Below are 24321 nucleotides of genomic sequence, written 5' to 3' on the forward strand. Positions count from 1 at the left end.
CACAACTTCGATAGTCCTAAGGGTGAGAGTAAAGGTCCTAAGGGTCCTAGTAATAGTCCTAAGGGTGCGATACTTGACTCTTGCCTATCGATATATTACACTGCATTGCTCATCCCTACCAGCAGCTTGAGCTGGGTCTGCTTGTTTTGTATAAACATTTCGAATAGTTATTAAATAAAATTGCTCCGAAATACCAAATATGTCACGTTTCATGCATTGTGCCTTTCTGCTTATCACATTGAGCATCTGCAGTGAGTTGTGTTTATTTATTTGAATCGGCGCTTAGTAATCAACTTTGAACATTTCCCATTTTGTTTTGGCTTTGGGTGTGGCTCAAGCCACAAGTGTTTTTTGTTTAACTACATAATATTTCTTTTCGTCTACTTTTTAGGCACCTGGGCCATACGTTGCTATCAGTGTTCCTCCGATCAGGATCGCAAAGGCTATGACAGTTGTGGAGCCTACAAAGCCTTCAATAAGACGGAACACATTTCAATTGAATGCAATAGTGACGAAAGTTTCATGCCAGGATCTTTCTGCATGAAGGTTGTCCAACAGGGACCAAGAGGCTTTATATGTTAGTATATGTAAATGTAGTAAGAATTTCATTGTTAATTTATTGTTTATTATTCTGTAACCAGGGGATGGTCGCTGGCGTCAGGTTATAAGGCGTTGCGCCTCAGTCTCGGATACTGGAGTCACGGGCGTTTGCAATTGGGGGAGTCTATGAGAACGGTGTCTACTGGGAGGAGTGCTATTGCTCAAGCGACAGCTGCAATGGCTCCAACTATGTGAAATTAAACAAGGTTTTACATCTACTAATCGGTTTCATATTGATGGCAGCTGCCTCCAAGTTAATAAGAAGCTAGAACAAAGATTTACAGGATATATTGGAGTATATCTATAACCAGAAAGTGCCTTTCCCATTGATCCTTTCTCGAATTATCTTTTAACTTAGTTTCTACTTTAAAACACGCACAAAACACATTCCGTCCAACTGCGATACGAAGACAGAAGATAGAACAACAAATAAGTAAATATTTGCCATTCTTTATTCATTCACATGTAGAGCGAACTCTTTTTTTTATTTATCAGTTTCGGTTGTTACCGAAAGGCATAAGAAGTTTCAGAGCAGCTCGAACATAACTCAATTGTTTAATCCATTTCTGTTTATTTTTGAAGTAAACCCTTTTAAGGCTTGACTCGAATATGTAATTTCAATCAAACTGAATCCTATCCTACTATACGATCAAGAAAGTGCCTTATTAGGAATTAGAAAACCCAATGTATAGTTTCTCATTTCATCTGCCTAAGGCGGCTCGAGTTCAATCTTCAATAAAAAAGAAGACTTCAAAGGTATTGTAGGACTTGTCAATCTTTTTTCGCTTCATTTAAGACATGGTGTTGCTATTGCAGTCTTGGAGTTCTTCAGCGAAGTCTGACAGACAATCTGCTTACCTCTTTGTGTTGCCTTTTAAATACGGATTTATAGAAGGCTAGAATGAAATTTAGTTAGGAAGTAATCCATTGTAATTTATCAATTTAAAATATGTTGCATTTCGTATCACACATAGTCATCACATTCCGTCAAATCATCGATTATCTTCTGTCTCAATTGTTTGTATTGTTCCGTCCACCTAAAGAAATATATCTCACATATTATTAAAATCTAATTTAACATTCAGTCTTGTCATCTGAACGAAGTGGGCAACCACTCTGGAGTTGGGTCAACACTTTCAGGCCCGATTCAGCCCAACCGGCTGAGGGATCTTTGGCCACAGCAGAATACACAATAACGGAACCATCTTCGAAGGTTTTCATGGCCAGATACGATTGTCCTTCATCTAGCCATACATGTACCTCTCCAGGATTACCATCCACTGTGCTCATATCACTGTGAAGCGAATCGCCATACTGTCAGATGGAAGACAAACTCATTTAAGCTCTGAGCATCATTGGTCTTAACACCTTACCCACTGTCGATAGACATTTATAGGCTGATACTTTTGGGCCCATCTCAACACCTTCAAATAGAAACTCATAAATTTGCGTACATTCTTTTTTACCGCCACGGATTCCACTTGCTGGAAATTGGTCAACTGATTAAGAATACACCGACATAGCTCCCGATCCTTGGGTCTAAGCAGTGTCTGGCAAATGCCTTGAGCCATGCGCCGCATACACTCGAAATCCTCGTCCAAGATGATTCCCATCGTTAAATGTTCCTCGCGTGGAAACTGTTCAGGAGCGGGTAATTTGGGAGCCCTGCAACATTTCATGGCGGAGTGTAAACAATTTGGAAGAGAAAAGTTTTCTTTTCGGAAGTTCTCGAATCCGGAAAGTGTATATTTTGTGATTTTGTGTGTCAAAATTTCAAAGTCTAATATTTTCTCATGATTTTTTGTAAACTGAGTGCAACAAACAATATTTAACTTTGGATAAATGAAATTCTTAACGAAACGTGTAGGCAAAATCAAGATCTATGACTGTTGTGAAAAGAATTATGCATTAGTTAAGTAACTTTAAAATTGATTCTTTAAATATTTTGTCGAAATACTAGCAGATGATACCTGATTTACCCTATATATACTGGATAGATTCAGTGACTAAATTGATTGCTAACTTTCGAATTTTTCAAATTGGGTTCGAAACATAGTTAAAAGTTTGGAAATATTAAAATATTGGACTCCATGCAATTGAAACAAAATTGGAAAGCTGTGAGGAAACTAAAAATAAAAAAGAAGTCGGCGTGTAGACACTTATAAACTGAGTGAATTAAAGGATTTCCATTCATTAAGATTGCCCATTTTATAATTTTGATGGTTCTGATGGTTCAATCCATCTGTAATTAATTTACGAATGTCCAATCTGAATCCGAGTAAATTAAAGATACTTTTGAAAACTTTACTTCTTTGGTTTTTATAACATTTATTTTTGATTCATTTTAATTGTTTTTTTTTTTTTTTTATTAAAGTTCTGTTGTTTTTTTTTTTATAATACATATATGTTAGGGTTTAACATAAACTTATTAAATAATTTTGTGTTAATTTTTTATTTTCCATTGCATTTGCCACGTTTTGTCTCCTTTTCTGCTGGAAAATTGCGCGACTGTTAACCAGTTTATATAGTTAAAAATTGTACGCTAAATTCCCATTTTATGTTTTGTTTTTTTTTTTTTACACTAAAATCGACTCATTTTGCTAGATTTCATAGAGATATATCTATATATATAGGTGTATGTATATATACGTATTGAGATGATTCAAGAACTAAGAGTTACTTTTTGACTACAAGGCAAAATATATTTTGTGTTGGAAGTGCACTGAGAGAAAATGAGAACTAAGTCGTTATACGTATATTTTGTTTTTTGGTTTTGCTATGGTGCATGATAGATCAAAATGAAAGAAGATTTTCCTACGAGGACGCAAAGGCTCTATGAGTCTTCACGGAACTACCAATTGCTTCGACTGACCCTGGGTCAGTTTATCCTCCGCTTCTTCTTCCTTACTTCATATACATACATATATGGTATATTCATCTTTCAATATTTCCTCACGATCCGAACGAAGTGAAAAAAATTTTGGCTCAATGATTGATGTGGTCGATGTTTGAAAAATTATATATATGGTCTGATATCGTATGTCGAAAAAGCTGCAACTTATTGTTAGAATTGATTTATGAACAACATCCACATACACACAGAAGGATATTACGTTTGTCGGCGGAATTGTTAAGTGAGGTCAAGAAAATATATGGTTCGGAAATTAAAACAAAAAAGACAGCTAATAAATCATAATTTACAATTACATATTTGCATAAATCAATCCAAGCCTAATGCCTAATAACCGAAACTATTATAAAGGTTACAGCTTTAAAATATAATTTGCTAAAATTGCAACAAAATTGTCTAATACAGGAACTTTTATTGCCATTAACCGAAATAACCCAATGGAACCAATGTAGAAACATATCAAGAAGAAATTTGTTCATTAAATGAGGTAACTTTAACCGATATGACTATAATTGTGGTTCCATTTAAAACATTATGGAAGTCAAAATACTTTAATTTAGAAATTTCTAACGATTCGAATATAAAAGAAAAATAATCGAAACTATTAAAGTGATTATTAAGCAGTTACGGAAATTAATTAAATACTTTCTAAAGTTCATTCTGTTAGACTGAATCGAACTAATCCCGAAGATTTATTTATGTACTATTTGGCTTCTTAAGAACCTTAAGGAATGTTGAACAAATTAAATTACTTAAGAATGTTTGGGCAAAACTTTGGTTTTTAGGTTATTTACTGTTATCGATTTTATCCCACTCCTAGCGTAATTTAAGAGAATTGAACTAACATTGTTATCGGTTTTTGTTTTTCGACAGAGACATACACACGCACACACACATACAGACAAACATTATGTAAGTATTTTAGACTAGATTTAAATATTAAGCCATTCCTTTGTTGCTGTTTACTAAGACTGCATAAACCAAATCACATTTAGAGCAGAGAATGGAGAGGGAACCAATTGCCAGATATCTCAAACCACAATGGGTGTGCGACCATCCAGGGTCTTGCTATCTGTTAGCGTAGAGGATAAGGAACAGGAAGTATTATTATCTGCTTCCATTATGATAAGTTGATCCTGCGATCCTGGCGGTGGATTATGAAGCTGAACCTGTTCGGTTATGGTTCGCGGATCACTGTCCGATGAAATGGGCGAAGCACTGCCCATGACTGGTGAAGGTGTAAAAATGGCATAGAGCGAACTACTCGAAGTGGATAGATATTCCTCTGAATCTTCTTGACCATCCTGCTGTTCCTCCATCTCAATCTTTTCTTGGGGAGAATTTGCAACCTGAGTCATTACAGTGGCCTCCTCTTCGCTATTGGAGCAGTCGAATAGTTCTGCCATAGTCCGTTGTAGGCGTATATGTTCCATTTCGTCGCCTTGATCATTCAGTTGGTAATACAGCTCTAGACCTTGATCCAAAATTGGTGCAAATAGTCTTCGAAATTGCTGTAATAGAAGGGCTTCATCATCATTCAGTTCCTCTCGCTCTGCTGCTGTTTCTGCTTGGGGTAAATTAAAATCAATTTTATCATCTAGAACTTCTATTAGTCCCTCAACACTTTCTATTGAGCAATCTTTAACACTTCGTTGACCGCGTCAGACTTTGCCCGCTTTGGGCGATTTGCATTTCAAAGGCGTGGCTCTGTAGAGGGGAAGAATGGAAATGTAATTATAATTTCACATGGATTTTGTATATTTTGCAATTTTACCCGCCGCCGCCTCCGCTGCTAATCTCATCCTTGCCCGTTTGCGTTTGTGCAGTTGATACCTGACTCTTGCTATATGGCGCCTGGAATGAGGTCGATGTTATGGTAAAATAGCCACCCGGTTTCGGTTTCAAATGTCTATTATTCATCTGCATATGCACAGTCTTCATAAACTCGATTTGATGGGCCAATTTTTGAATTTGTTCCTATAGAAAAAAGAAACTTTGAATTAACTTTTTCTACTTTTGGTGAGCAGTGACTTACCTTCAGTTCCTCATTCTCTTGGTATAGATCAGGTGACTCTTCTGGGACTAGACCCACTCCATTTAATGAGAATGAAGCGGTTATACTTCTCACTTTGGCCTTCTGATCCCACTTGTCACCTTGTCCTTTATAGACCCTCAGGATCTTTGGGCCAAATACCAGAGCAATTGTGGTTGTTGTCGATAGTTGAGTCCGAACGAAACCCAAAAGATATTTATAATCAGGTCCAGCATTTGGGAAGAGCATGACACTAAATAAGAAGAAAATTGTTCCTCTTTAGTTTCTGTAAAATTCGGTATTTTCGAAAGACCATGTCTTTAATTTCCCTAAGTACCTACTTATTTCGTCTTCCAAATTCATTTAAATGAACAAATTTTAGTTTTAATTATTAAAGTAATTACGTAATAAACATTATGCATTTGATATGTGCTTTATCCATGTAATGCTTAGGTAAGAGGTATGTAATGAATGCAACGACAACTTAAATTGTTACTTTTTTCTGTCAATTGCCTAAGCTGACCTAGTGAAATTTGTACCTTTTTATTTAAAAACAAGTTGAGCAAACAAATTGAATTAATTATATATAATTTTCAATTTCCTGGGGTTCCCGCATAAGAGCACAAACAAAACGGCAGAGGGAGAGAGAGAGGGAATGAACTTAAGCCAACACAAGAATGTCCTGTGAATGTCTATGTAAACAAAAGACAGACAAGAACGGAGAAAAAAAAATGGAAAGAAGGATTACAAGGGAAATGTGAGCGCGCACAAAGCAAAAGAATTTAATTAAAACAGTGGAGCATATACAACGTTGGAGGGGGTAAACGGTGGGACAGGGGAAAAATGTGTTTTTTTTTTTTTTGGGTGAGAGGCGAAGGGAAGGCTTTACTTAATGGGCTTGACGCATGGCTTACACTCAACAAACATGAATGAAATGTGTCTCTGTCAGGGCGTTGGATTTGGGGGATTGGACTTACTGAAATGCTACCATCGCTATATTAACAATGGCAATATTATAGATGGCATAGGATATTAAACGGGCCTCGTTATATAGACTCTCGGCATTCCGTACATTGTAGCAAACACGTATGCCCCAGGCCAGAAAGAAGACCTCACCAATGGCTAAACTGTGATCCCACCAATTGTACGAGCATTGCTTAAATTTCAAATGATTTTGATCGTAGATCTGCGAAGAGTACAAAAAGCTATATAATATCTATATAGTCCAGCCCATATTTGTTTGCTTTACTTACCACCTCTGCATAGGGCGTGGCCGAGATAGTCCAAGTACCCAAATAGATTAACATTACCAGAAGAATCGGCACCATCCATTGCAATAATTGTTGATCATTCAGCTTGATCTTATGGGCCGACTTCACACGATAAGTCAATGATACGCTGCAATCGGAAAAGCTCTATATAGCCAACAGATTCTACAAATGTTAATGTCAAGGTTTCACTTACCGCCAGGTTTTCATTAACAATGATGTGTAGGTGATGCAAAAGCCCATGTGACGTGTCCATTTCGTTACAATGCACCAACTTGTGTCCAGATATGGGAATATGGCAACCATCTGGAAATAAGGAAGAAAGAATGAATAAGTTTATGTCTAGAGAAAAGAAAACACTTTTATTTAAAACTTTGTCTAATTAGAAAATAAGATTATTTATAACAATAATAACAACAATCAAAATATAATATATTCTTATTAAAGCTTTCCCCCCTTAGGATGAGTGACAATTTCATTTTTCCTATCATTATTCCCAGCTGCACCTTCCTCCATAACGCCCAGAGTTATGGAATTATCCAGCTCCTTGGATGTCCTGACCAAAGGCGTTGTGCACTGTACACAATTCTCCATGCCTGGTGTATATTCCTCGATTTGAATGGTTGTCTCGAAGAAGCGATATCGGCGATGTATCAAATCAGTCGCCTTTTCCAAAATCAACTGAGGATCGGCATCTTTTTCAATGGCCAAATGAGCTGAAAGAGCCACCTTATTGATGCTAATGGCCCAGATTCTCAGATTATGCACATGCAGCACACCATCAATGGAGAGAAACGTTTGTTGCACTTCCTCATAGTCCATGTAATCTGGAGTGGCCTCCATGAGGACCATAAGGACATCTCTGAGTATTCGAAAGGTGACATAAAGCACAATGATGGAGAAGAAGAATGTGCAAATCGAATCAATCATGGCCCATTGTGGCACAAGGAATATCACGATAGCGGCTACAAAAACTCCAATGCTTTGGATCATATCGCCAATCACATGAATAACAGCGGCTCGCACATTGATGTTCTCAGGATGTGCTTCCTGTACCCACTGACGGGAAACGGATGTGGCCATCAGAGCTGGAGGATCATTTGTGTGCTTCAAGCCCAACTCGAGTTCGGTTCTCTTTGCGCTGGCACTGACCAAAGTGAGTCGAGACTCTTTAGACTTGAGACGAGGTTGTCTTGCCGCTTCAGAAGGATTATGCGAGTGTCCATGGGTTAACTGAACGGCCATTATAATATTCACCAAGATGGCCAGGCCAGAGGTAATTAACATTATTTTCGCATCGACCTCATGCTGACCCGTCCAAAGGCGTTGACAGGCCAACCAAACTAGAATACCTAAGGTCAATTTTATAAGTTAAAATTTATTTTTCTTATAATGTATTCTGTGGTAATTATGTGAGTCGCGTTTCCCATTCAAAATGGTGACCCCGATGTGACTCTTACTCATAAGTAGTAGAACTTCTCATTTTAAACTTTAATCTTTGTCATTTACTATGAGTTAATTCTAAATATTTTAAAAGCTCAAAGTTTTTATTTAAAACCATTCATTTTTATTAGAAAACCTATTTTGCCTTTACTAAAAGCTTTGATACATATTAGATATACATATGTATGTATCAGAATATCTACAGAGCATTCATTATATAATTACCTATACCTATATCTTCTAACTTGTTTCAATGTGTTGCCATCCCTTACCTGTTATCACCCATATGAAATAGACTGATATCATGGCACCAATAACCTCTGCACGATACCAGCCGAAGCTCATGCGTTGTGTCGATGGCCTGGCACTGATGAACAGAGCGAATAGGGATATGAGAAAGCCAGCCAAATCGGTAAGTAGATGCGCTGCATCTGTGGCAATGGCCAGGCTGTTTGATAAAATGCCACCCACAATTTCGGCCGTCATGAAGAGCACACAAAGGACGCAGGCAACAATCAGTTTGCGGCGAGCTACTCTATCGACGCCCTCATTTGGTCGTTCAAAGTGACAATGGTCCAACCAACGAGTTGTTATATGACTATGACCCGTAATGGTCAACGTTTTCATAGATTCCGTGTGGGGGAGTTTGTCCACAGCCGTAGATTCCGTAACTTCCTTTTCTGCCTCCATGACAATGTGAGGTTTTCTTTCTTCAACCACAATGTTGAAATCTGATGCTGGAGCTGGTGAAGGCGGTGGAATGGGCTTTGGTTCCATTATGGCAGATCCCTCTTGAAGAGGATCTGGAGTCGTATTCTTTATTTCTTCAGGATTGGTTATAGTGCCAGCTTCTGCGGTCTTTTTTACTGCTCCACCATCGGACTCATAATTGAGAGATCGACGAAATGGTCCAGTGAGAATATTTATAATGCCAGTTTGATTTTTAGTTGTGGCAAATTGTGGAACCATTAGTTTCTCCGCTTTCTCATCTCCATCTAGGTAGGAATAAAGTGGGGGGTTTGCGTGCCAATAACTTGAGTGGTGCTCCGTGTCGATGGGTTGAAAGGGGAAGGGAAGGGACTTTTATAATACTTTGGCCTTGAGGCTGCCTCAAGACGTTGCCACTTTAATTGCATATCCGATGTGACATGGTCTGCAGCCAGTGGTGTTTTGAGGGAAGGTTCCAGCAGTTCAAGTGGTGATGCCATTTCTGGTACGTGGTCGTTTTTTTTCTGCTCATGATGTTCCAAATTTCCCAAATCTTCTAAGGCAATCTCTGAAAACTTCTCAACCACTTTGCACTCACTCCTAGGGATCGTATTTAAAGGGCTTTTGTTGGGTTGCTGTAAGTTTGTTTTTGACTCCATGGACTTGAGTTGATGGAGTTCCCTTTGCCTCACTAGCCTTTCTACATACTGTTCTGGCCTCAGTTGCACTCTTTCTTCATCATCCTCATCCTCGTCATCGGAATCGTTGCCATCTTGCTTGTAATATCTATGTCGATATCTCAGTCTATGGTCTGATATATCGGGTATTTTGACTGTTTCTTTAAGAGCCGCATGCAAAGCGGCTTCATCTTCATCACTCTCCGTTTCGGAAATGGGTGCAGGCAAATCTTCGACACGTTTTTGTGGTGGCGACTTCCCATCCTGGCCCCCCTTCTCTCCATTTCGGTTCATATCCCCCAAAAATGAAATATATCTCTCTCAGCTCACATATAGAACTCGTTTGATTAGAAAATCTCGTTATGTGTTTTTTTCTTCCCTCTCATACCTCTCTCTCTCTCTCTGTCTCTGTCTGCCTCTCTCTATCCGTCCATGTGAACAAGAGAAAGTCAACCTCAATCCTTAAAAACCTCTTAACCCTCATTTGGTGTTGCTGTTCTTGCTATTGTTTGTGGTTTTTATTTGTCCACTGCGGGAATGATAATGGTGGTAAGGACAGGGGTCGTAATGGTTGAATGAGGAGGGGGAGTAAGTGGCTTTGTTGTTGACAACATAATTGTGAACAAGTGAGATAATGGTGGAGCTATACGCAAAGAAAGGGACGAGAGAGAGAGAGAGAGAGAGAGATAGAGAGTAAAGTGAGTCCTACTGAATTAGAAATACCCTTCTATTTTTTAATATCAGAATCTTTTTATTTAAAATTGCCCATTTAAAATAGCCCTTACTCAATCTTATATTGGTTATTTATTATCGTGATTTCAATAAAGGGTTTTTATGGTTATTTATTCCGAAATGCCTTGTTGGATGATGTTTATTTAAGGTAATTGATTAAGGTTACTCAAAAAGCTGTTACCAACACCATAAGCTAACCTTTCTGTACAAATCTCTCTTGGCATGTGAGTTCCAACGTTGGCGTAGGGCATAAAAGCCGCATTTAAAAGCATATAAAAAAGGGATTTTATGTTGCGGACCTGCTTCACACATATGGGTTAATTACTACAATGAGACCACAGCAACACGTCGACGAATCCCAGATCTTTTGTCACATTAGCGAGCCTTGTTGACACCCTTTCAACTTTCACTTTCCCACTTCGGTTCACTTTTACTCACCTCCAAATACATGATGGCGCATCCAATCAGGGTAATCATCAAAAAGATGGGACTAGCCACTTTGAAAACCTTAACACGACGATGCCGGAAGAGATAACCAGCCAAAATGAAAGTGCCACAAGCACAACCAATCGAAATGGTCAGCAGGGATATTCTAAACAGAGATGCAATATTGAGATAACTTTTTTGCTGCATTTTATTTCTTGTCCTCTTCGGACTTACCTGAATGGCCAATGAAAGTTGGCCAAGCAAGGCTCTGGCCCGGTGCACTGGTCACAGCCGGGAGCACAGGCCAAACATTTGAATACTTCTGTATAGTAATTGCTTATATTGTCCTGATGCTCTTGCCAGGCAATTTCCATAATGGTGCCATTGAAGCCATCGGGATGACGCAAAGAATAGTATCCACGCTTGCACAGGCACTGATAGGAGCCGCGGGACCAGCTGCTACTAGTTAAAGCGCTCAGTATTTTGCCCCCGGTTATTGTCGTTGAATCCAAATTTGGACTAGGCTGACGATAATCGCACTACAAGCAAATAGTTAGAAATAAATATGGGATAAAAGCTAATCTTACGGTCGTACTAATAAAGTTTGTTAGTCATTCTATTGTGGAATAAATAGACAATAAATTGAAAATTGCATCATTTCTTTTTAATATTTTATAAATTTATATTTTATATATTTGATTCTTTACGTATAATTCTTTGTTTCTTCAAGTCAGTTAAGTTGGGTTGTTGGAAAATCAAACTCAATTGCTTGAGTTTTCAAAAGGACATGTCTCATTTTATGCCTTTGCATTTTGTCATATCATTATTTTACTAACCATTATTCTTTGGTTGTCAGAAGGTACTGTATGTAGTTTCATAAGAACCTCTTCATTTAATGTAACTTATGTAACTTACCACCATGGAGTTGCGATGACATTTATGAGAGCCATGAAAGGCCTGCAAATCATTAATGAAGTCGACATCGCTGGTAATCAGCTTACCACCGCTGCCGCCGCCGCCGCCAACGCCACCGACGACTCCTCCACCCATTCTGCCTTGGGGTCGTCTCAGCATCATCATTGTCATCAGTTTCTTTTGATGGCTACCCGATTGGTAAGTGGAAAATCCGCTCAAGCCGCCCTCACACTGATTCACCCTCAATGTGGACACATTGATGTCGATGCTAATGAAGCCACGCAAGCCATGACGACCACTCGGTGGTATGGCAATGCTGTAGGACACTAGCCATTTGCTCAATGCACAAGAGAAATATGGATATGTCCACCAGCCTTTGTAGTAGTTATTCGGTGGGCTAGGCGCAAATTTCGGGGAACGCAAACTTGGAGTGCTTGTCTCATCATCGAACCTGGCAACACATGGAAGAGAATATGATATTAATTTAGACACTATTTCTTATAACAGATGATACAGGAGCGGTTCAAAATAAGGGTGGGATTGGACTTCTTTCAACTTGTTGATTAAATTCTTAGTTAAATTACTTTCGTTGCTTAAGTTAGACTTATTGCACACGATTACAGGGGAGGAAATTAATATGTATTTTTGGTTCACCTTGCTATTCGTTCTGTGATTCATTCAAATTAAACTTAGCTTACCAAAAAGTTGTTAGATCTGCTTAGAAACATTCCTGTCTACACTTACCATGGATAACTGTTGGCTGGCTTTTTGCCAATTTGCAATCCTTCCTCATTATAGCGTTGCGTTTCACCCTCGCCCAAAACTTTATCCTGACTGGCCTTCACCCACCACACATAGGATTGCACTGCCCCATTGGTTAGATTCAAAGCCAAAATCCGTGCACCAGTTATGAATTCATCTGTAAGCAATCCCTTGGCCAAGGCATCCGAGAGTCCTGAAAACATAAATGTAATGAAATCTTCTCTTTAAAGGGTTTCGTGGTCTATGAAGCGTTGGAAAAACAGAGACTGGTGGATAGTTTTCATTTTACATGGGTGACCTTGAGTCACAGTCATTAAAAGTCTCCAACAGCCTTGTCCAATCCCTTTATCCCTGGCCAAACTCGGCTGGCCGTCCTTTGCTTTGACTGCGGAATACCATGATTAATATGCCGAGCATATCCCAGTTTCCATTCCCTTTCGGTGCGTACGCTGGTATGTGTGGGTGTGTGTTTGTGTGTGTATGTGGGTGGCTGTCAAAAGCTAATATTTTTCGCCATTGCTTTCCCTGTTGTTTGACTTTTTTCCCCCAACCAATGCCGGCAATGAGAATTGTTTACAAAGTAAACTTATTTAAATTCGATTACCGCAACTTCCGTTTTATTTTTTTGTTTCTTTTTTATGTTTTTACATTGTTGCCTTTTCTTCTTCACGGTTTTATTTTTTTGTTTTTCGTTTCTTGTCTTTGCTAAGTTTTTGCTGCTGCTGCTGCTGGCCAGGTGCCGTTACAGTTTTAACGTTTCTTCTTTTGTTCTTAGCTGTTAAAAGTTTTAGGCAAGCATGGTTATGGTTGGGTGGTGCTGTGTCTGTGTGTTGGTTGGGGCGTGATCCTTGCCAAGGACATGTACTATGGCTCAGATCCCCAAGTTGATGATGAAACTTACGTCTTATAAATAAAATGCTAACTGAGAGTTGTAGCAGCCTACACGACGTTGTACTATACATTTCTATTTAGTTACTTCATTACCTTGATCTTACTTTTGAAATAGATTCAATGTTTACTATGAATACAAGTTCAAATCTGTACTTCAATTCGAAGTATTATGTATTTCAATGCGAACGATTATAAAGCAATACTTATCCTAAAATTAATACATAGTTCTGTGTTTAAGGACAAAAGCTTTTCTTTAAGTAAAGCTATTGACACATAGTTAAGTAGAGTGAACCATCCATATAAAAATTGAAAGCATATAATTTTTGAAACAATTTTGTAATCTGTAGCCTTTATTTGAAAGCAGTTTGTAGGTACCACAATAAATTACGTATACGCCCTGGTAAACGACTTACACTAGAGTGTCTTCCTTACTTTGATACTTAATAAAAAAAAATGGCTTGCTGTTGTTCTATATTTTAGAATGGATTTAAAATCGTTAAGTGCGATGTTCAAAGGGTTTTTCTTATTCTTTCTAAAATTTGTGAATTCAATTTTAAATTAATGGGCAGCTCCAAAAAACTTTCTTGATATGAGTCCTGAAGGTATTACCTTTATGAGTTAGCAACTAATATTTCTTCAAAGATTCTATGTAAATATTATTGCTCCCACAAGAATTTCTCATTTGTTGATGTTTTCGGTTTGTAGTTGTCAAATGTTTGTACTTTTTGGAACATATTTTGCTTAGTTGTCCGCATCACCGTCCAACGGCACATTAGTAATGCTTGTCACCCAATTTAGTTACACATATGTGTGTAGGAGGCCCAAAACAAAATGAGAAGAGGGGTCGGGGCAAAAGGGATACTTGGCATAAGTTGGCCATTCATCATCTCCATCCAGTCTGCACTCTGCCATTTGCCTTTTTTGCACTTCGTTATACATCATCAATCTAGCACATATTGTTGTTAGTTGTTGTTTTTACTGTTGCTGCTTTATTTGTTTTTCCACAACTTGGCCAACAATTGTTACAATTTGAGGGGAGGAAAAAAATTTTGCCCTTTTTTGTGGGCATATTTCTCTCCCTCTCGATCTTTCTCTCTCTCTCTCTCCATGTTTGTGTATTTGTGTGTAGGAATAAAAGTGAAATTGGCAATTGTTCAAAGTACAGTTGGACAAGTTTTTGTTTATTGGCTTGCCAGGTTGTTACTTCTGTTTTCCTTTTCATTGGAAAAATAATGAAAATTGCCAGCAATGCAAAAGATTTTCCACTCTTTGTATACTCAAAATATTGAAGAAAGCTTAAATTGACAGCAAATCAATGATAATTGAGAGCTGAAACCCAACTGAAAATTTAAGTCCTAAACCCTTTTTCAATATTTCTCTTTACCTTTTGAGTCACTTTTCAATTTGGCGCCTAAAAGCATGCAATATTTTTTGTTTGCATTTCTCATGCTTTCCTTTCATTTTCCAACTGTCTGTCAAGCAATTGATAGCCTTTAAGTGACTCTTTGTGTGCGGATGTGTGGGTGTGAGTTGGCTCGTGTGTGTGTGTGTGTGTGTTGGCCTTCTTTAAATTGGCTTAAATTTATTCGATTTGTGAGGCACTTTATGGGGAATAATTTATGCGCCACATCAAAATTTCAACAGTCAACACAGAGAAAGGGAAAAGGACAAAATATGTTCAGGCAAGCAAGCAACGGCAAGCGAGCGAGTAAGCCACAAAAGGGGAAAGTGGGATAAGGAACACCCAGACAAGTGCCAAAATCTTCTTCAACAAATGGTTGGGCTCCTGTTGCTTCTGACTGAGCTCAATCGGATGATGAAGATGATGATAATAATGAACATGATGATGATGATGATGAATAACAACAGCAACAAAAGGACACGCAAATTTGCTTTCACTTTATGCGATTTTTGCTGACACGTCGTCGCACCTTTTTCAAGATACAGCGTAAAGAAACACCGACTGACTGACATACAGAAGAAAGTGGATAGCGGAAAGTGATAAGGGATGATGTGTGGGGGTAAGAAGAAAACGGGGCATAACTCGAGGTCTGGGTTAGAAAATCATGGCCATAAAGGCAACTTGTGCGCTTCAACACTCAGCCAGATGTTGCTCTGTCTTATATACAAATATATATATGTATATAATATTAAAAACCAGAGACTAGATGAGACCGATGAGTTCATTGTGCGTTTTCCCTTTTTTCTTTTGCGTTTTGTTTTGCTCCTTGTTTTTGCTGTATGTCCTTGACAATATACATGACTTACTGATAGCTTTGCCTCGATATGGTAATGCACTTGAAAAAAATATTCATCTTAATATAACCTAATTTACTGAACAAGCAGTGATAATTTGCAGATATTTATTAAAAGCACCATTTGGATAAAGGAATATCCTGATAATATTATACCATAATACAAACACTAACTTGTTTGTCTATTATAGCCAAATTTAGAATGACAAATTCATCTAGCAGGTGAAGTGAAGCATTCTGTATCCCAATAGGTTTAAGCGATAGCAAAAACTTAAGTTCATATCCTTTAACATATTTTAGCAGTGCTTTAACATATTTGTCAAAAACAAAAAACACCCAATCGAAAATTTAAATAAATTTGGCTCTCTTGGAATTTTTGTTCCACAAATTTAAACATTCATAATAATTAGCACCTCCAACCCTGACCCACACTGCGTATGCGTTATTAATTGCGAGAAACAAAATTGATTGTTTAAATATTAATAATCAAAAATATATAGCCAATTAAAAATCGTTGAGAATTTATGCATTTTTCACGACTAAAAATTAAGTAAAGCGACTATAAATAAAATCTACATATAAATTACTTTCGATTAAAGTTTCTCGTAGTGTATAACCTGCCGCCGTCTGTTGCCAAGGCTTGCCACTGTCTTGGGGGACTGAGACTGATGGTTGATGGTTGCTTGGTGGGCGGTTAGGTGGAACCTCTCTCTCACCATGACAGCCGCGACAGCCATAGGGTTGACAACGACAACGAGAACGAACGACGCACTTGTGGCGCATCAAGCGGACGCCTTTGCCTTTTCATAACCCAAACCAGTCACCCACCCAAACACCCAACCAGCCAAGCACCCGACCACCCACACCAACATACATATATGTGATATATAGACTGATGTCCCTTGGTCGTACCCATGTACTTGGGATGTAGTATATTTAATTTAAAGTTCGCGTTGTGCGTTGTCATTTGCCACATTCGGTTTGCTGTTACTCGCATCTGTGATTTTGTCATGACAAACAAGTGAATGGACCAAAAAGGTACCCACCAAGGAGATGTACGTCTGAGTGTGACTATATCTGAGGAATTAACATATGAACATTCGGTAAATGGAATGGAATGAAAGACAAGCATACGACATGTTGTACAAGCTTGGACATGTGACACGTTATTACGAAAATTGTAATGGCAAAAAATGGAGTAAAACACAAAATTGTCAAAGTGAAAAACTTTGACTCATTGTTCTAGTAGAGACATGAGTTCATTGTCATTAAGTTATTCTTTGGACTCACCTCCGTGCCTGATGATGCCAACTTCCTGAAGTATAGATGCTGCCAAATCGGCCTTTTGTCTTGAACTCTCATAACGCTCCGAATTGATGGGCACTTGTAAGGGGCGATAGAGCGTGGAGATGCATAATGTACCCAAATTTTCGGTGGCAATGTCATGGATGGTCACCAGCGACTGTTCAACTGCTGTCTAAAAGTAGAAAAAGAGAAAGAAAGAAGGCCAAAAAATATATTTAATGGACTTTATGCAAAGGTTTTCATGGGAAATTGGTTAAACAATTTTTATGAATATTTCTTATCAGTTGCCATGAAATAAAATTGGTTTTTAAACTGTTTAATGAACTGAACTTTCATTTATATATATGTAGGTATTATGTATGTACATTATTACCTAACTATGTATTTGTCTACCTAACTACCAAGATTATAATAGTTATGTGAGCAACCACATAAAGGTAAATGCGGGTTTTATTTGCCTTTGCAAGTTCTCAAATGGGTTTCACAGTGTCTTGACATATCAAATGGAGATGAGTTAATAATATTTATTTAGTTTATTTAGCTGAGGATGTCATTTAATTACAATGCGTTATAGAATGTATTAGATTTTTGTATAATTAAAAGTGTATAAGTAATTATTTAGACAAATATTTCCCTAACTAGTAACCATGTTAACATCGTCACTTTAAAAGATTTATAAGAACTTCTTGTCAATGAAATGGTTAATACAAGCCAACAACTGAAAAGGTTAATATTTTAAACTTTAATTTCTTTAGATTCTTTGACTTATTATAGTCTGTCTCGTTACGTAACATCCTTTCAAAGTTGCTCTGGGAAATCAATCAAATTTGAAACCTTTTTTAAATTTCCTAAAAAAGTTTATTTTGTGAATTTTCCAACAAGTTGATTTACTTGGTTCTTCTTAGCTAATTCCAATATCCAATGATTGCAGAATTCTTTTTGTATATCTTAGCCACATGGATATGGTTTACCAAACAATGTATTTTTTATGATTTTTTTTATAAACCTGACCAAATTTCTGTGAGATCTGTGATTCACACACGAAAAGCTTCCCTTTTGAATAAACAAACAACTATTTGAAACTAATAAATTCAGGTGATGCTGCTCTTCTGTTTCATATTTTTTGCAACCCTTTTATTGATTCAATTTTGTTGGCTTTTGCCTATATCGATGTTGAAGTAAAATTTACCTATCTGATTTACATATTCCATTGTATTTCCTTTTAAATGGCAGCAGGGAAAAAAATATACATACACAAAGGAAAAACTCCCTTTTCGTTCACACCCCCCTGCACGTCTATTAGCTTATACCCAAATCATTTTTGGTTAGCCCAAAACGTGTTCATTTTTTGCTTTTGTTTTTTTTTCTCTTTCTCTTTTTTTTCGCCCATTTTATGCGCATTAAAAATAAATTTTCGCTAAACAAAATTCATGGTAGGTTAAGTCTTTACAACAGTTGACCATCTCATGTATGTATAAGTATATGTATATAGGACTGGGTGTGTGTGTGTGTGTGTGAGTTGGTCTATGTTCTCTCGTTGGGAGACCCTTTTATCGTTTGAGTGGAAAATTGCGTTATTGGCTTTTCTTCCTTTTGTTCTATGCGTAAAAAGCGCGCGAGGCGACTTTAAATTGTTGACAAATTCAATGAATAAAAGTTTTTGGTCTTGGCCAGTTTTAAACAGAGTTTCTCCTATCAGAGTGTGTGTGTGTGTGTGTTTGTGTGCGTCTATTGTTTTGGTATTCTCTTTGTTTATTTGTTTGTTGTTTGCTGATACTAAGACAAAGAATAAAGTTTTTTGCTTGTATTTTGATAATGAATGATGAAGAAATTATGTTGGTAAATTTTCACAAAATTTAAAATCAACTAAGAGCTTTCCATTTTCATAGTTAAGACTAGAAATAAGTTTAGTTTAATTGGAGTCTGGAGTTAGTCAGCAATTGTCGACATTCTGTTTCATATTAAATTTAGTTGCTACTTGCTATTTATAGCTTGTCATTAAGGATTTAGCTTGACTTGTCTGAGGGTCTTTACTCGTGGTCCTTAAACTGGCACGCCCTAGATATGCTATAGAAATTCCTGAGATTAAGCTTTGAATAGAATTGCTGGTGGTCTGAACTAAGAATAAGTGCCAGCAGGTTACTTTTTCGTTCAATCTCTAAGACAAATTGGCTAAACATGTCAATCTAGAGCGAGTCTCCCTACAGAATACATTTGAGGTCATCAAAGATGTTGCTCTTCCCATTAAAGAAACAACTTTTTGCAGTCTCTTCATATTAAAGTTTTATTGAATTCAATTGTAAAATATTAAAATAAATGGGCTCCAAAAAAGTATGCTATGTTTATAATATAAATGATTCTTTCATTCATTTAACCCATTAAAAAAAACCCCCAAAACATAAACATCGATTAAACGCTCATTGGGTGCCAAGTTGCCTGAACTTAAGTACACTTAATAATAATTTGCCGAAAGGGAATTCCAATTAAGCTTGAGCAAATGTGTGGAAACATTTAAGTGAGTATTTGAGGTGCAAACATGCAACGAAAACAAAACTCAAGTGCATCTTATGCTCATTATTTCAATGGTTCTTAATGCCATTTGCCACTCTTTACGGCGAGGAGAAAAAATAACATCATACAGCAAGGGGTAAATAATAAAAAATAAAGTTTTTTCAAATGAAGGAAAGGTTATTTCTTCTGTTCTGTGTATCTATCTAGGTGTATCTATTCCAAATTTCAACTCTTCACATTGATTTATTCAACTTACTCGCAATACTGTATTGCCATCACCAAGTCGTACAATATTTTTAAATGGATCTTCAAGTGGTGCCTCCCAGTTAGTTGAGGACTTACTACCACCTACTCCTGCCCCTGACGATGATGTTGATGAAGTAGCTCCTGCTGCTGCTCCTGCCGAAGCTGTTGTTGTCGTCGAATTGCTGTTGTTGGCTGTTTTTCCCATTCCTGTTGCTGCTGCTGCTGCTGTTTGAATTTGTGTCGCTGTTGTTGCTGTTACAGTTGTTGCCTGTGCATGTTGGGTAAGTGCCAGCAGCAACATCATCATCAGCAGCCAAGTTTTTCTTACTGAAGTAGTTACGGACACTTGTTGCCACTTCTTTCTCTTTGCCTGTTTCTGTCGTTGTCCCTGACAGATTCTTTCGCTTCTTCCTTGGCCTTCTGTCGGCCTTTCGCCGTCCATCTGCTTGAGCCTTCCTGCATTTAGAATGCATTTCATTGTTGTTTTTGCATTTGCAACAACTGAAAAAAAGAGATAGAGAGAGAGTTTAAGATAAAATATGATGAATGGTGGTTGCATTTTCTTTCCATTTAAAGTTCTTCAATTAATGTTTTAGTTTAACAAATTGCCCCTCAATTAAACCTCAACACCTTTCGGCCATGAGTGAAAAAAAAGCCAAAGGGAATAAAAGAGATGGGAACCATAAATAAATTCCTGAAATATTTATTTATGGCAACTTCATTGAAAGTCTGGGCAAATGGCCTTATCTGGCTGTCTCTCTGTCTTGCTGTTTACCTGTGTTTTCCTGCTCTACATACAATCCACTCGTAAAATAAATGCAGAAAAGGCATAAATAAAAAAACAAGTAAAGGCGGAAAAACATCTACGCCCTCGCTCCACTGCTTTTCACTCGAGTGAAAGCAAACGAAATGTAAATATCAAATAAAAAAACCATACGGAATACATATACATTTATATATATATATATATATATACATATGTATGTATATTTGTAACATGTCTTTAGCTGAAAGCAAACTAAATGGGTGAGGTTAGTGCGTCTGGATTTCAGTTGGTCAGGATGGATTGTGGAGTGGTGCGTAGTAGCAGAGAAAGGCTTTCGTTTTCTGTTCGGGGGAAAAAAACACAGAAAAGTTGTTTGCTTGTCATAAAAATGGTTTTACGAAAAGTGGTAACTTGTTCTACTGCTGTTCCTGCTCCTGCTGATGATGATGGGCCTGCTCCCATTTTTATTTGCAAAGCTTTTAAAATAAAATGACTGCCATTTGTACGAAAACAACTGGAAGAGAGAGTAAAATAACAACCAACTAACGATTGATACACTTTCAAAATTGAGCAGAAACCATAAATTCAACTGACTCTTCATGAAATGAATAAAACTTCAAAAGAAGGCAATTCAAACATTAATCATTTGCAAACAAATGGAATTTTGCAAAATCATTGTAGACTCAACCTATTTATTTCATATATGTATGTAATTGTATTCAATATTAAGTGTATTCGAATTGTAGTGAATTGTATAAATTTTACAGACAATAAGTTTTAACTTTTATTATAAACTTTCTTAGAAGTATTGAAGGATAGGAACAATGGCATAATATAGACGGCCAAGTATTGGCAAAAAACCTTACCATGAAGATTGTTTTTAAACAATATTTTCTTAGAGAATTATTTGTTCATTCACAAAGCGAACTCTTCGACTGATTCTTGGATAATTTGACGAAAATTTTCATAGTTCACTCTGCCTCTGCTATTAATCATCATGAATATAACCGCAATTAATAGTCAAGTAAGTCAAAGCCTTTATTAGAGCCGCATAGTCATCATAAGATTTCATTAAAATGAAATAATCTACAAGAGTTTAGCTTTCAGTGGGTTCAAGGTGTAGTAGCTCACCGACTCGGTAGCTTCTTACCTCTTTCCAATACCCTTTTAGGGACCTCAGAGAACATTCAAGTCAGTACAAACTGAACATATCAGTCAATGCCTCGATTAATCAAACAAGTAACTGATTAGGTTAGTAAATAAACTTATTCAATCATTAAAAAGTGAGTCCTGAATGCATTTGTTCCTGAAAATTAGTCGCTTTGCCCAATACTAGTTCACAGTAACGCAAGTAATCCATGTGAGCTGTCTAAGGCTGCATTTGCCAAAAAGAAAAGCTGTTTTTAAAATACTTTGATTATTCTTAATTTGTTTAGAACTAGTTGTTTAATCTGAAAATGGTCTTAAAATGGTGATGCAATTATTGCAAATATTTTATTTTCTCACAGCAAGTCATGGGTTCTGACCCCAAGCAGTAACAACTAACAACATAGTTTTCCAGTCTCCCTGGAAACATTCATGGTAAATTTTGATTATTAGGTATCATGTTAACTAACTAACTATACAAATGTGTTAAATTTAATATATTTTATACTAACTACTTTTTGTATCTTGTATTAAAATGTTTTCAAAGGTTTGTTTGTGAAGATTGTCTTCTTTTTCACCATACATTAAGGATAATGAACTTTTAATTTATATTATAATTTATGTGTCATTCCTCGAAACGCATTAAAGGTCAGAAAACATATCTTATTAAAGAATGGTGGATGAATTTGTTGCTAAAAATTAATACTTTAAATTGATTTCACAATTCTTTGGAAACATTTCATTATGTAAATTCACTATTCAGCAGAAGTTTCAGCATATCAAGCTCAAATACTGCACCTTTTGAAAACAAAATGAATTTCATTCATTGAAATATTTCATAGTGAAACTTTTTTCTCTCACCCACAAAAAAGAAGAAAAAAAGGTGAAATACACGCCTAAGCTTTAGCCTAAATCGTTGAGGCCCAAACCAAGACAAAAATGTTTTGCTAAATATGCATGAAAGAGCTGAAAAATTGCTCAACGAAAACCGCAACATAACGCAAAACACAATAACCAAAATTGTCCCCAGAAAGAAAAGAAGAATTTGGTATATATGTATACATAGATGCATAGGTATGTATATGTCCATATATATATGTGTATGTTTATATATCCTGGTCCCATCCTGCCATGTCCGGCAGAGATTTAGAGCGACTTTCGTTGTGTGTTTATTTTTGCAAACAAATAAAAGGAGAACAGCAACAAAAAAAAAACAAAAAATAAAGGGATAAATAACACAACTGGCAGCCATGTTCAACAGCATTTCCTATGAACACACGTTCCATCACCCGCTCCACGCCTCTCCACTCATCGCCCGCTGGGAGTCAATCCTTTGGCATATTGCTCATATATTCTTTCAGCATCGTTGCGTTTTTTTGCGGCTGACTGCTTAGTCATGCTGATGATACGCGAGAGAACATTTTTTGTGCTCACTGTAAACAATAAATATAAACATGCAAGAAGATGGCGATGATGGCGTGAGAGATACCCCCTCCCCCTTATAATCCCTGGCATTTTGTGTGTGTATTACGTGTGGGTTGTCAAGTTCAAATAGCTTGGCAAATTGTTCATATGAATAAAAAGCCAACCCAAAAACACACACACACACACACAACAAAATAAAAGGCTAACCATCTTCTTTTTGGCTTTTGTTTTGTTTTTTCGGTTAAAATCAAGAAGAGCAGAAAACTGTTGGCTAAAGATCAAAAACTAAATCCAGATAGTTGTAATAGGGTGACGAAAGCTATTAGACAAATTATTATAGATCATGTTAACTCTGATGACTCTTTACATAAGTTTAATGCACAGTTTTTTAGTGTACCAACTTTGAAAGCTTTATCTTAAAGCAACTAGCATGATGAGGATAAAATTTCATCAGGATGTTATTGAAATATTTTAATTTACATCACTTATAATTTGAAATCTATCCGATCCGACTACGTAAGTATAAGTATAAGATAAGTGAGACCATAAACTAGAGATCATACCGCTTTAACTCCATTTAGAATCCTCAAATTTTGTGTCGAAAACTGAAATAATCGAAAGCTCTCTATATTGGAATCCTTTTTAAGATTTAAAAAGTTATTTTGCTAATAACAGGAACTAAATTAGATGCAGGATACACAATTTCGCTCATTATCTGAACAATATGATGAACTTTGAATGAAAGAATACATTTCCATGTGAAGTATGTTATAAATTATATCGAAATTTGGTATAATTGGCTAATGTTTTAAACAAATTTCTAAATAAGTATATTTAATATAATTAAAAGAATATAAATTGCCATTTGATTGCATACGATTAAGCATTTGGTTGGCTTTTGCTTCAAGTGTATGTCAATTGCCTAATCAAAGGCACAAATTATCGTCTCAAATCAGTTAATCAAATTTCCACAAAACTAATTTCCTAAGACATACACACACACACACACACAAACAAGGACGATGTGAAAATCAGCTAAAGTGAACTTTATCCATGTCAAATCAAAATGCAAAATACAAGACAGAAACAACAGCAACACAAAGAACAAGCAAAGGAAAATCTAACAAGAACAACATGAAAATGAAAGCGGCAAACGAACAACTGACAACTTCACTTATTCCACTTGAATTGTGACATTTTGACCGCAGGCAAAAAGACAAAACACACACACAGATACACCGAAAAAAAGAAGAAAGGACGATAAAAGAATAAGTGAAAGGAAAAAAAGGCTAAAATAGCCAG

The 24321-nt window shown here is 36.8% G+C and overlaps 4 protein-coding genes across 5 annotated transcripts in view; 1 reads left to right on the forward strand and 3 right to left on the reverse strand.

Annotated features, from left to right (window-relative positions):
• The first annotated feature begins 112 nt into the window (after nucleotides 1–112).
• Nucleotides 113–1673, forward strand: LOC137580571 (uncharacterized). Its single transcript, XM_068294667.1, is given in 4 exon segments — nucleotides 113–251; nucleotides 392–577; nucleotides 642–718; nucleotides 720–1673. Coding segments are annotated over 4 exon segments (465 nt in total). The 5' UTR covers nucleotides 113–199; the 3' UTR covers nucleotides 870–1673.
• On the reverse strand, nucleotides 1508–2382 carry LOC137580570 (uncharacterized). Its single transcript, XM_068294666.1, has 2 exons — nucleotides 1974–2382; nucleotides 1508–1914 (listed from the first exon to the last, which is right to left on the reverse strand). Exons 1-2 carry the CDS (start codon nucleotides 2277–2279, stop codon nucleotides 1675–1677), a joined length of 546 nt encoding a protein of 181 aa, XP_068150767.1. The 5' UTR covers nucleotides 2280–2382; the 3' UTR covers nucleotides 1508–1674.
• A 1780-nt stretch (nucleotides 2383–4162) lies between these two features.
• The window catches only part of LOC137581207 (probable G-protein coupled receptor CG31760), a 30685-nt gene continuing 10526 nt past the window's right edge, over nucleotides 4163–24321 (reverse strand). For both annotated transcript variants that reach the window (XM_068295393.1, XM_068295394.1), the window contains exons 3-14: nucleotides 19693–20183; nucleotides 16911–17097; nucleotides 12457–12667; nucleotides 11713–12163; nucleotides 11032–11336; nucleotides 10810–10963; nucleotides 7008–7117; nucleotides 6797–6941; nucleotides 6521–6729; nucleotides 5547–5796; nucleotides 5286–5488; nucleotides 4163–5218 (exon numbers count right to left, since the gene is read on the reverse strand). In XM_068295393.1, the coding sequence (XP_068151494.1) occupies nucleotides 5173–5218; nucleotides 5286–5488; nucleotides 5547–5796; nucleotides 6521–6729; nucleotides 6797–6941; nucleotides 7008–7117; nucleotides 10810–10963; nucleotides 11032–11336; nucleotides 11713–12163; nucleotides 12457–12667; nucleotides 16911–17097; nucleotides 19693–20160 (2739 nt within the window). In that variant the 5' untranslated portion in view covers nucleotides 20161–20183 and the 3' untranslated portion in view covers nucleotides 4163–5172. The remainder of the gene's footprint in view (nucleotides 5219–5285; nucleotides 5489–5546; nucleotides 5797–6520; nucleotides 6730–6796; nucleotides 6942–7007; nucleotides 7118–10809; nucleotides 10964–11031; nucleotides 11337–11712; nucleotides 12164–12456; nucleotides 12668–16910; nucleotides 17098–19692; nucleotides 20184–24321) is intronic.
• Nucleotides 7223–9358, reverse strand: ZnT33D (Zinc transporter 33D). Its single transcript, XM_068295395.1, has 2 exons — nucleotides 8527–9358; nucleotides 7223–8163 (listed from the first exon to the last, which is right to left on the reverse strand). The coding sequence occupies exons 1-2, from the start codon at nucleotides 9221–9223 to the stop codon at nucleotides 7253–7255; spliced, it is 1608 nt and encodes a 535-aa protein (XP_068151496.1). The 5' UTR covers nucleotides 9224–9358; the 3' UTR covers nucleotides 7223–7252.

The sequence above is a fragment of the Drosophila tropicalis genome, unplaced genomic scaffold (assembly GCF_018151085.1).
Source record: "Drosophila tropicalis isolate 14030-0801.00 unplaced genomic scaffold, ASM1815108v1 contig_845, whole genome shotgun sequence".
NCBI lineage: Eukaryota > Metazoa > Arthropoda > Insecta > Diptera > Drosophilidae > Drosophila > Drosophila tropicalis.

Coding starts and splice junctions, on each gene's coding strand:
- LOC137580570 (XM_068294666.1), bottom strand. CDS start 2,279: ATGAAATGTTGCAGGGCTCCCAAATTACCCGCTCCTGAACAGTTTCCA. Junction 1,915..1,973: donor TAAATGTCTATCGACAGTGG/GTAAGGTGTTAA, acceptor TCCATCTGACAG/TATGGCGATTCGCTTCACAG.
- ZnT33D (XM_068295395.1), bottom strand. CDS start 9,223: ATGGTTCCACAATTTGCCACAACTAAAAATCAAACTGGCATTATAAAT. Junction 8,164..8,526: donor TTTCATATGGGTGATAACAG/GTAAGGGATGGC, acceptor AATTGACCTTAG/GTATTCTAGTTTGGTTGGCC.